This window comes from Saimiri boliviensis, chromosome 12 (genome assembly GCF_048565385.1).
Source record: "Saimiri boliviensis isolate mSaiBol1 chromosome 12, mSaiBol1.pri, whole genome shotgun sequence".
Classification (NCBI taxonomy): Eukaryota; Metazoa; Chordata; class Mammalia; order Primates; family Cebidae; genus Saimiri; species Saimiri boliviensis.
The window spans coordinates 16136756-16149849 of NC_133460.1; the positions used below are offsets into that span (position 1 = coordinate 16136756).

The following is a 13094-nucleotide window of genomic DNA, read 5'->3' on the forward strand; positions in this document are numbered from 1 at the left end:
CTGCTTAAAAACGTTCAATGGCTTCCCACTGCACTGTGAATGAAACCCAAACTGCTCATCGTAGCCTATCAAGTTTGCATTCCTGGGCCCTGCTTATCTCTGCAACGTCACATCCTACACCTCCTTCTGCTCGTGACATTTTGGCCCCAGCACCTTCTGATGGTTCCTAGGATGCACCCAGCCTGTCCCCACCTAGGAACTTTTGCACTTGCTCTCTCGGCTGAGAATGTTCTTTCCTGGCTCTTTGAAAGCATAGCTAGTTCTTTCTCATCCTCCAGGTCTCAGCATATGTGCACCTCCTCAGACTGTCTGAGTGGGTCCCCTCTTTGTTTGTGACACAGCACTCCATTCATTTACTTCATGGTATTCATTACAAAGTGTAGCGTGGGTCTATTTACTTCTTAGTCTCTTTCCCACTAGAATGTCCATCCCATAGGAACAGCGAACGTGCCTGCCTCGTTAGATGTTCCTTCTGAAGCAGGTGCAGCCACCAAATCATACCGTACCTTGCCAAAGCTGCCTTTCCCCAGCACCATTAGGAAGTTAAAATCGGTCAGTTTCATCCGGTCTCTGTTGCCATTGTTGTCAAATTTGGAGACAGTGTTAGTCGTCTTTTCTTCTGGGACCTTGGTTCCCTGACTGATCTTGGCCCTCTGCAAAAAGGAAGCACACAGAAAACATGCTTAGAGTTTGAGGATGCTCTTGTAGGAAGATACAAGCACAGAATGGGAAGCTGTGGTTCCTGCAGCTCCGGCACCCTGTCCCCGTGAAAAAAAATGGCTGCACATCACTCCACACGCCTGAAACCTGTCAGACATCCTTGGTGCCTCTATCTTTCTCTTTTCCCTCATGTCTCATCCATAACCAGGAACTGTCATTTCTTTCCTCCTAGCCATCTCTAGAATTCATCTACTTCTTTCCATCTCAACCATCACCACCTGCCATCATCTCTCACCTGCACAAGGCACATTAATTTTCTTTACACTGGGCTTCACACACAACGACAGTGAGTCTCTCACCCAACCAAGTCCCCTCCTGCTTAAAAGGCCCCAGTGGCATCCCATTATTTTCAGGATAAAGACCGAGGTGCTTTCACAGACCTATATGATCAGGCTCTACCTGGCTCTCCAACTCCATCCTTGCTAGCTTCTTCCTTGCAATGTAGTGCTTCTTCTTTCACTCCCTTGGATGTCCCAGGCCCCTCCAACCACAGGGCCTTTGCACCTGCTGCTGTTGTTGCAGTATAAATGGCTATTCTCTTCCCTTCAGCAAAGCTAGAGGTTCACATCTTCATGTCCTCGGGGAAGCCTCATTGATTCTCCCTGTCTGCACTAGGTTCCCCTCTGATTTTCTCCCTTCATCCACTTCTCTTCTCATTAATACTGGAGGATAACTGCCTGTTCACTTGTTTCCTTCCAATAAACTGGAGGCTCTGTGGAGGATATGCAATAGTTATCATTCTCTGTGGTTTTCCTGACAACTGGTATAGTTCCCAGCTAAATATTTGTTGCATAAATGGATGAGTGAGGGCTGTGTGTGTCCTCAGTGTAATAAGAGAGGGACTTCTTGCCATGAGTGGTGGAATGGGACTCAGAGTGGCAGCAGATGCTTTGGAATGAGGCAAGAACCAGAAGCCATGGGAGGAAGACCTGCAGCCACCAGGACTTCGTTGCTGGATTCACTTCTAGCTGAGAGAAAACGAGTTAAAAGCTCATGTGTGGCTAGGCACGGTGACTCACATCTGTAATCCTAACACACTTTGTGAGGCTAAGGCAAGAGATTCGATTGAGGATAGAAGTTTGAGGACAGCCTGGGCAACATAGCAAGACCCTGTCTCTACAATGATAAAGCCATTAGCCAGGCATGGTGGTGTGTACCTGTCATGCAGCTACCAGGGAGGACCGCTTTAGCCCAGGAGTTAGAGGATGCAGTGAGCTATAATCAGACCACTGCCCTCCAACCTGGGCAACAGAGTGAGATCCCATCTCTCTCTCACTCCAAAAAAAAAAAAAAAAAAAAAGGCTCACAGTAGAATCCTCTGACATGAATCAGCTGGGTGGTCCAGAACACATCTGATTCATGCCATAACATTTCTCTGCCCAAACGTCCTGTACCTTCCCATTATTCTCAGGCTAAAAGCCAACAGCCACAGATGACTAGGCCCCTTTGGAACCTCTCTGATTTCAGCCTCCTTGCTGCTTCCACACTGGCCTCCTTGCTGCCCTCTGACTGCACTAGACATGCTCTTACCATGGGGCCTTTGCACCTGCTGTTCCCTCTGCTCAGAGCACTCTTCCCCCAGAACTCCTTCACCACTGATAAGAGGTGAGAATAAAATTGCTCTCAGCAGTCTCCATTCCCCTTACTTACTTGCTTTTCTCTATAACACTGTCACCATCTTACAAACCGTATATTTTCTTGTTCCCCAATTTGTCATCTTTTTCCTTATACCAGAAGGTAAGCTCCCCGAGGGCAAGGATTTTGTCTGTTTTGCTTTCCATTGTTTCCCTGGTACTTAGAAGAGTGTGGCACAGAGAAGGCACTTAATTGCATTTCGTGATTGAATCTTCCTAAACCTTCATCAGCTTTTCAAAACAATAGAGATAATGACATGAAATGAGGTACTAAGGGCTCTATCACAGAGTCCTTAGCACCATTCCTGGCTCACAATAGATGCCCAGAGAATGGTAGCTATTATTGTTGCATTGTATTTGGTTGTTTTGAAGATAAAGAAGCAACATAAATCTTTCCAGAGTTTTGAATATCAGGGAAGATTCATTCATTTATTCAAAAAACATTTATTGAGGCTGGGCCTGGTGGCTGATGCCTGTAATCACAGAGCTTTGGAAGGTTGAGGCAGGAGAATTGCTTGAGCCCAGGAGTTCAAGACCAGCCTGGGCAACAGAGCCACATCCCATCTCTAAAAAAAAAAAAATTAATTAGCTGGATATGATGGCAGTGGGCCTGTAGTCCCAACTACGTGGGAGGGTTAAGACAAGAGAATCCCTTGAGCCCAGGAATTGGAAGCTGCAGTGAGCTATGATCACTATATTGCATTCCAGCCTGGCCAACAGAGCAAGACCCTGTCACAAACAAACCAACAAACAAACCAAAAATTCTTATTGAGTACCTGCTACGTGCTAGGTGCTGCTCTAGGTGCTGAGAGTACATCGGGGGCAAAATAGATGCAGATACTCAAAAAATGTGCATTCCAGCTGGGACTGGGTCCTCCATACTGTGTCCAAAAGGTATGTTGGGGTCGCTGAGGTGAATAAGCTGGTATTGGCAACAGAAACAACATTCATGGAACAGAGAGAAAGACACATTCAAGGAATGAAACATCACCTGGCTGGAGCATGAAGTGCAAGGCAGATATGGCACAGGAGGCAGACAAAGGATTGAAAGGACCTTAAGAAGTTCAAGCTGACTATGAGCATGACAGGCAACGTTTAAAGCAGGACCATGGTATGACCATATACATTTAAAAGGTCACTCTGGGTGGAGAGAGGAGACCTATTTGAAGCATGTGGACTGGGAGATCACTAGGAAGTCACAGCAATATCAAGGAGAGAAATAATGAGCCAGGCACAGACATGGTAGTGTGTGCCTATCGTCCCAGCCACTCGGGAGGCTGAGGTGGAAGGATCCCTTAAGCCCAGGAGTTGGAGGTTGCAGGGAACCATCATCACACCACTGCACTCCAGCCCGAGTGATAAAAGGAGACTCTGTCTTAAAAGAATAAAAAAGAATGATGGACTCAGCTGTCTGCAGTGTAGATGGAACAAAGCGGACTATTTAGGAAACAGACTGATCCCGGCTGGGTAGCAGATTGGGCAAGAGAGAAGGGAGATCGGAGTTGAAGGACAGCTCCCCAGCTTCTGTTATAAGCAACTGGAAGGATGCTGGTTCTTTGTACTGAGATGAGAAGAAGCGGAGGAGGAACAAGTTTGGAAGTGTGGGGAAGAAGGTGGGCAGAGATGACCGGTGTGATTTCAGACATGTTGAGATCCCCTCTTCCCCACAGCAGCTTAAAACTGCGAGGTTTATTTCTCCCTCACGGGGTACGTATTCCACTGTCACCACTTAGGAACCATGGCTAACAAAGCATCCACCATTTTTTCTCTCTTTGTAATTAACATTTTGAAAACTGAGGTGGGTGCTTCAAAGTGCACCAGTCTTAACGTGCCCAGTTCTGTGAATTTTGACAAATGCACACATCCATGTAACCCAAACCCCAAACAACACACAGAACATTTTCATCACCCCCCAAAGTTCCCAGTCAACCCCCTCCCTCTAAGGCAATCTCTGTTCTGGTTTCCATCCCACAGGCCAGTTTTGTCTGTTCTTGAATTTCATCGTAGAGTGTGTACTCTTGTGCCTGGCTTCTTTCACTCATCAAAATGTTCTTGAAATGCATCCATGTTTCTGCATAAATCGGTAATTTGTCTCTTTGTATTGCTGAATAGCACTCATTGTTGATGTTTATCCATTCTCCTGTGTATGAGCATTCGAGCTGTTTCCCGTTTCAGCCTACTAACAACGCTGCTGGGAACATACTTGGTCAGCTTATTTTGCAGTAAGATACGCCGAGGTTTAACCCAAGTGTAAGTACCCAGTAAGCAGTTGTATATGTGGGTCTAGGGCTTGAGCAAAAATACCTGAACTGGAGACACAGATCTGGGGAGTAGAGGCAACGAGAAGGTAGTTAAAACTGCAAGGTCATCTTATTTGCAATGGAGACTGCAAACAAAAGAGCCAGCGTGGGACGGAGACCACCTCAACTTTCTTGGGCTAGGTTCGCACACCCTCCTAACTCATCACCAAGCTGGCCTGACCCAAACACATTCCCTCCTCCCCTCCCCACTCCACCAGCTCATCACCTTATCATCGTGAGTTCAGACTTCTTTGAATCCTGGCTCAGGACCCATTGAATTCATGCACTCGTTCTCCGGACTATGAGGATCCAAGTCCTGCCTGTCCCTGTTCCCAGTTTCCATCCTGGGAATTTTCCCATCCACCTGCGCGTCTCAGCACACACCCCCCATGAAGCGTGAGCACGGATCTCAGACTTCCTGATTTCTTCACTTGACTTTGTTTAGCCAGCAGATAAGGCCATTTTGGGGGTTTTTTGTTTTGTTTTGTTTTGTTTTACTTGTCCTTCAAGGAGCAACAAGTGACTAATAGCCTCATCTCACAGCCCTAGAAACTCCCTTCCCTCCTCTGAATCTGGGGCTAACAGCCCTCTTTCCTCCCTCCCTCCCAGCTTGCTTTTATAACTTTTCCCATGGGCATGTTAACTTAACTTCTAGAATCTAGATCAGAAGTCTAATAACCCTGCAAAAAAAAAAGAGAGAGAGAGAGAGATCTAATAACCCCGTTGGTCTGGTCTGCACAGTGTTTGTTATCATTTTAATGTTTAATTAGTTGCCAACTGTTGAAAATTCAGAGACATGAAAACCGAGATCCCCAGCTTCTTTTGAAGAAGGGGATGTGCTAACACTGGGTGGTGCCGAGCTCTTTTGCTTACTTCTTGTTTGCCTGGCTCTGGAAAACACCCGGGTTTGTGGCCCCTACGCAGTGAGCCTTCAGAGGCCAGCAGCCCTGTCCTTTGTCCTTTGAAATATCCCATTGTTCTAAGGGGACAATGCCCAGTACACACTGCATCAAAGAGCGAACTTTTTTTTTCTTTTTTTTTTTTTTTTTTTTTTTGAGACAGTCTCGCTTTGTAGCCAGGCGCCAGGCTGGAGTGCAGTGGCATGATCTCGGCTCACTGCAACGTCTGCCTCCTGGGTTCAACCAATCAACCAATTCTCCTGCCTCAGCTTCCCAAGTAGCTGGGACTATAGGCATGTGCCACCAGGCCCAGCTAATTTTTTTTATTTTTTTAGTAGAGACGGGGTTTCACCATGTTGGCCAGGATGGTCTCGATCTCTTGACCTCATGATCTGCCTGCCTCGACCTCCCAAAGTGTTGGGATTACAGGTGTAAGCCACCGCGCCTGGCCGAGCAAACATTTTAAAATTGAGGCCCAAATTAAATTCTGTCTTTATCTTGCTGGGTAGGATGTGCTTTCAGAAACAGAAATACACTAACGGTTACCTTTTCATGTCAGCAATTTAGAGCCCTAGAACTCAACGCTAAGCGAGAAAGCAAACAGAGAGCATTTCTGAGCAAAGAGCCAAGCCACCTTCCGGATAGCACGATGTGACAGTGGAGGAGCCTCGGCATCCAGGCTCCGGGCTCTACTCCAGATGATGAATCCCTGTCCTGACTAAATCTGCAGATTCCTCTGCCACTCCACCCCTACAAGGAACGACTACAGGTACTCTCAGCTACCCAGCAATGGGGCAAGGACTCTAGGCTAGGAGTCCCTATAGATACTCCCTAACCTCTAAGTAGCCCTTCCAAAGCCCAGAAAGAGGATGTTCTGATCTTTATTTATCCCAAAGGGGGAGCCGATAATTATAACTATCATGATGCTAGAATCTAACATCTGGATGCATATAACGTGTGAGACATTCTGCTAAATGCATTACCTCATTCAATCCTCACATAACCTCATGAGGTAAGAAGTGCTATAATTCCCCATTTTACAGGTAGGGAACCAGAAGCTCAGAGAGACAAAGCAACTTGCTTACAGCCATTCAGCAAGGAAGTGGCAGAATTGGAATTCAAATCTAGGCAGTCTAGCTCTCAAGACATCACACTTAACCATTAGGCTACATTGCATAGATATGATGACTGGTATTCTTCCGAGACCCCATCAGCACGCTGCTCTCTACACCTAGGGCTGCCAACAGCAAACACTTGTGATTCTTTGCCTGCAGCTTGTTTTCTGGTTGTAGGAGCAGGCACAGCGCACAGAGCACATTGAAAGTGCTGGTGAGCGGATTTCCCTGGAGCAGCCCTTAGCCTACAATGGACAGGGAGCTTACAGATAACCCCTCAGCTTCCTGTCCCTTGACTGAGAAATTCTGAGGCATGCATTCTGTGCTGACTCTGAGAGTTCTCCAGCAGGGTTAAACTCTAGTTGCCCACAGCAGTAGCCTGCTCTATAATACTTACTTTCCTGGCTTCCCACCTTTTCTGGCAATGCTTCCTTATTTGGGAGGTGCTTCCAGGATCACCTCCCAAATAATGAACTTGCCCTTGAATCCTTACAGTCTGTTCCTGGGAAAACTCAAACCCAGGACATGGCTGGCTCTGGGACCTTGAAAAGTTACTGAATCCTCTCTGAGCCTCAATTTCTTCACTTGTAAAAGTAAAATGATCGTTCTGATCATTCCAGGATGTTGTAGGGATTAAATTACCTGAGTTAATATTTGCAAAGCACTTAGAATAATGAATGACACCAAGTTAGCACTTCGTTAAATAAATAAATTTTAAGACTCTAAGAAATCCCATGTGAACCATCTAAAACGGAGACTTCTCTTCTCAAGCCCATGGTCGGCTGAAAGCTCCCCAACCAACCAGAGCGAACTCTGACGCTCTGAAATATACCACGTGTGGTAACTGCACCAAGCTCACACTACCATGAAATTCTATTACTCCAATTCTAGCAGCTCGATTTTACTGTCACTCAGAATTCCTCCAGATAAGAGGCTTGAAAGTAATTTCTGAGTCATTCCGGGTGCTAATTGGTTATTGCACAGGGATTACATTTCTCACATTCAAGGTCAACTGAAATTCCTCTGTGAGCCTGAGAACAATTTTCGGTCTGTTGGAAACATTTTTTTAAATCAACAACTACAGTACAGAACGATTATAATTCAAGCATAAACAAGTATTTGCAGGCTCTTGCTAGAAATAAAGAGACACAATTTGTTGCATGCGGATAAAACAGTCCGCTATTCCAAGCCAATTACTGGCCCAGACAAATGCTCTGTTTGTGTAGAAAATCTTTTCCCTGGTGTTCTGAAACGTCACCCTGGCTGCCCCAGGACAGAAGAAATCATTTTGCAAAACAAAGACTTCGTTGTATACAAGAAAATACTTGCCTTGTGTTTTTCACCCGTAATAGTACGTTTTTATAACACAGCAGTAAAGCGACACCACTTCATCAGCAAGTTAGGGGAAAGAGATGGAAAGTGTTCTCTGGAAGGACTGCCTTCCTGTCTTAATTTTTATCAAACAGCATCCAGTTTTTAGTTCTACTTGGAGGGAAGGTTCTTTTATCAATCCACTTGGGCTTGAGTCCAAGACTGTGGGAACAAGCCTCTGCTATCAAGGTCACTGGAGAATGACTGACAAGCTCAAGGCCAACGTGTCTGTTCCACTTGTTTCCAGGAAGGGAGGATCCAAGCGGGTCAGAACTATCACTGCCTTCAAGTGAGGAGGGCACGGGCTCAAGACAAGGAATTTGGGAATACCTAAGTGCTATTTCTTTTTTCTTTTTTAAAAATAATTTCATTTCTTTTTTTAAATAATGGAGGTGGGGTCATATGTTGCCCAGGCTGGTCTCGAACTCCTGGGCTCAAGCAATCCTCCTGCCTTGGCCTCCCACAGTGCTGGGATTATAGGTGTGAGTCACCATGCCTGGCCCCTAAGTGCTATTTCTAAGAAGTTGAGGGGAAAACAAACTTGATAGAAAGTTTGTTTATTTCAACAAACAAACAAACTCATCCTTTATCTTGATGGGTAGGATGTGCCTTCAGAAACAGGAATACACTAATGGCTACCTTTCCATGTCGGGAATTTAGATCCCTAGAACTCAACGCCTGGTAACCAGACAGAGCCAACCAACTCTGACGCACTGAAATAAACCACATGTGGTCACTGGGCTCTTGGCAGGAATGCTCTTGCGATAAATGCTAAAATCCTTGGGGTAAATACTCTTGGGATAAATACTCTTGGGAAAGATACTCTTGAGATAAATGCTAAAATCCTTGGGATAAATACTCTTAAGATAAATGCTCTTGGGATAAATGCTAAAATTACTGGGACAAATACTCTTGGGATACATGCTAAAATCCTTGAGATAAATAAACACTCTTGAGGTAAGTGCTAAAACCCTTGTCAAGGCCAGCATGGTCCTGCGTCCTCTGACCCATGCATACTTCCCCAGCCTTTCCTTGGACTCCCTTTAGCTCTCTCTACTCTGCCCACGCTGGTCTGCTTTTGGTCTTACATGGTTATTATATGACCCCCCCACCACAGGGCTTTTGCACACGCTGTTTGCAGAATGGAATACACTCTCCCCACTTTTTACGTGGTAAAGTTCCATGACTGTTTCCTCCCTGACACCTCCCCTGTCCTTTCAAACTACATGACGTTTCTCTTGTACATGTTCTCAAGGCACCTGATGTCTCTTTCACAGGACTTTATATGGTCTTTATACATTTTTAAAATGTGTTTGTGTGATTATTTGACAAATAATAATAAAAATTCATATTTCACTTTAGCTATGCTATTACATACATTTGGAGGAGGGATTAGTAGGCCATCATTGCTTATCTAGAATTGATCATCTCCCACCAGACTCAGTGTATTGAGTTTGTGGGAACAAAATAATGTGTTTTCCCTCAGGAAACTACTTTAAAATCACTCAATACACATATAATGTAAGTACTCAAGCCTATATCCCCCCAAACATTTTCTTTGTAAAGCCGGGATGTGTACTATACACCTGCTGCTCTTATGTAGCTGAAAATGATGTTTACTTGTCCCCATAGAAGGAAAGGAGTTTGTCTCAGGTAAGAGCAGAGCCAGGAATGTGACTTAAGGTCACAGCCAAGAGTTTTCCATTTGATAAAACTATTCTCTGGGAAGATCTACCCACAGGGTATTTCATGAAGTCATTAGCACAATCAATTCCACTCGTTAACTACACAGCACCACTCTGCCAATACAGCCAATCCGGATTCATCCATCAGCAAGCCTAGCAGACTCAGCCTCCAAAATGTATCACTTCTCTGTCTTGTTTTTCTTTTGTTTGTTTGTTTGTTTGTGAGATGAAATCTGGCTCTATTGCCCAGACTGCTGCAGTTGCGCAATCTTGGCTCACTGCAGTCTCTGTCACCTGGAGCAATTCTTGTGCCTCAACCTCCCAAGTAGCTGGGATTACAAGTATGCACCACCATGCCTGGCTACTTTTTTTTATATTTTTAGTAGAGATGGGCTTTAACCATACTGGCCAGGCTTGTATCGAACTTCTGACCTCAAGTGATCTGCCTGCCTCAGTCTCTCAAAGTACTGGGATCACAGGCATGAGCCAATGCACCCGGCCTTCTGTCTACTTCTTTCATTCACCATGACTACCATTCCAGTCCAAGTTACCATCAAAATGCTGGGCAGTGAGTGAGAAACGTCTAAGTCTGAAGCAGGAATAACTTCATAAGGCAAAGGCATTTAATTGGGGTCTTGAAGGATGAATCAGAATTTTCTAGGAGATGAAATGACCTTGCAAAGGCTCAGAGTCATGAAAAATCTTGGTAGGAACCATGCCCTAAACAGGAAAATTAGCACAGCAGCAAACTTAACTGGTTCCCATTGATGAAAGAACGGAGATAAGAAGAGAGAGAGAGATGAAAGAGAGGGAGAAAGAAAGGGGAGAAAGAATGAAGAGACAGAGGAAGGAGAAAGAAAGAGAAAGAAAGAGAGAAAGAAAGAAGGAAAGCGAGAAAGAAAGCAGGAAAGAAAGAAAGAAGAAAGAAAGAAAAGCAAGCAAAAAGAAAAGAAAAAAAGAGAAACAAAGAAAGGAAGGAAGGAAAGGAGAAGGAAGGAGAGAGAAAAAATAAAAAAAGAAAGATTGAGAGAGAAAGAGAGAAGAGAGAGGAAGGAAGGAAAAAAACAAAGAGAAAAAAAGAAGCGAAAAAGAAGAGAAACCTCACCTCAAATTTCTGCCGCAGCTCTTCATTGCCCTCACTTCCTTCTGGTGGGACAGGCACGTTGAAGTACTCGCCTTCTTCCTGGCTCAGTAACTTAAACCTAGAGGGAGACAAGAGGGCAGGACAAATTTCATGACTCTACTCGACATTATTTTATTGATCAGGATATGAAAAGGAGGCCTATAAAAAGCTCTACTTCAAAAAATATATGGTGAGGGTTGTTTGGTTTGTTTTGCTTTGGTTTCAGGTATGTCGGGTGGGGGTAGTGTGTGTAGGTTTATAGCCAGGTACACTACGTAGTTTTGTAACTCTTCCATGGACAACAGGAAAATATATATATATATCCTATGTATGTAGGAGGCAAAGTTCGCTCTCTCTACATACACTTACACAGTCTTCATAATATCATTAAAGTACCGTATATGTTTTTACCTATTTTTGCCCATTAAGCAGTTTCTTATTCTGAAAGAAGGCTACGAAGATCCCACAATAGAAATGTTTTTGTTGTTGTTGTTTTTAGAGATAGAGTTTCACTCTGTCACCCAGGTTGGAGTGCAACAGTGCAATCACAGCTCACTGCAGCCTCGAACTCCTGGGTTCAAGCGATCCTCCTGCCTCAGCTTCCTTAGTAGCTGGGACTATAGGCATGTGCCACCAGGCCCACTAATTAAAAAAAAAAATTTTTTTTTGTAGTTATGGGATCTGGCTATGTTTCCCAGACTAGTCTTGAACTCCTGGCCTCAAGTGATCTTCTCACCCTATCGTCCCAAATTGCAGGGATTACAGTCAGGAGCTGTCTGTCTGTAATTCCAGCTGTAAACCCCACCGCCTGGCTGTAAATACATTCTTGTCATGCTTTCCAGCCTTTCTCCCTTTCACCTACATAGGGTGCCACCTTGCCATCCTGGCACTCAACCGCATATAGATGACCATGGACTTTACTTCGTGATGCTGTTTTTCTCTGCAGAAGCTTGCCCCAAGTGTGCTGTAGTCAGCCTCTGGAGAAACAGCATCCTTTAGTAGTTAAGTGCACAAGACCTGGAGTCAAACTATGCCTGGGTACAAATCTCATCTCATAACCCTAGACAGGCTGGTTAGCCTTTCTGGGCCTTTGTTTTTTTCAACTATAAATTGGAATACAAATTCCTTTTTCAAAGAATTCTTGTAAAATAGAAATGTAATGATGCATGTAAAATGATAAGCAGCATTTGCATTCAGCATGTGTTCAATTAGTGGTATCATCATGATTATTATTCCTGTGACTAATGTCATTATTATCATTATTATTTGAGAGACAGGGTCTTGCTCTGTCACCAAGGCTGGAGTGCAGTGGTACAATCATAGCTCAGTGTAGCTTTGACCACCTGGGCTCAAGCAATCTCCTGCCTCAGCTTTCAATTAGCTGAGACTAAGGGCACGTGCCACCACACCTGGCTGGTTTTCGTTTTCTTTTTTCTTTCTTTCTTTCTTTTTTTTTTTTTTTCAGAGATGGGGTCTTGCTATATTGCCCAGGCCAGTCTTGCACTCCTGGGCTCAAGCAATCCTCCTGCCTCAGCCTCCCAAGTAGCTGAGATTATAGGCACATGCCACCATGCCCAGCTACTATTATGATAATAACAAGCATGGGCTTCAGTTTGTTTCTTGAGCACAAATATTTTTCCAGCTAGCCAGAGGATGAAATGAGTGTGAGGAAGGAAAAGGGACATTCTAAAAGCATTTGAATCAGTGGGGGAGAAAAAAGACCCCAAAACGCCTTGCTCTCAAAGATCATTCCTAACCAAAGTTTAAAATTTTCATCCCAATGTTTTGTCTCCATTCACAAATCTTCTTAAGCAGCTTCCAAAAATGGGCTAGGTGATTCAAAGCAGAGAAGACAATTTGAGCCTCTATGCCCCCACATTTAATATTCCAAATTTTCTTCCAAATTTCCATGGAAATTACCAAAAGAAATACAAAAACAAGAGAGCATCTGTATCTTTGCTGGAAATCGAGAAGGGTGCTATCCACACAGCAAGGATTCCTACAAATGAAAATAGTAGAAAGAGAAAGCAGAGCCCTGTTCGGTTAACTTTATCCATTCAGATACTACCTTTGTGGATTTTGCTAGATCTGTATATCAGCATTGAAATATCTGTTTTTTTTTTGTTGTTGTTTTTTGGTTTTTGTTTCATTCTTGTTACCCAGGCTGGACTGCAATGGCGTGATCTCAGCTCACCGCAACCTCTGCCTCCTGGGTTCAGGCAATTCTCCTGCCTCAGCCTCCTGAGT

General features: G+C 44.3%; 1 protein-coding gene across 2 annotated transcripts in view; it reads right to left on the reverse strand.

Moving 5' to 3' along the window:
* Nucleotides 1-13094, reverse strand: part of PRKCB (protein kinase C beta) — a 386658-nt gene that overhangs the window by 96482 nt on the left and 277082 nt on the right. For both annotated transcript variants that reach the window (XM_003930205.3, XM_003930203.3), the window contains exons 8-9: nucleotides 10830-10926; nucleotides 507-653 (exon numbers count right to left, since the gene is read on the reverse strand). In XM_003930205.3, coding sequence (XP_003930254.1) covers nucleotides 507-653; nucleotides 10830-10926 — 244 coding nt within the window. The remainder of the gene's footprint in view (nucleotides 1-506; nucleotides 654-10829; nucleotides 10927-13094) is intronic.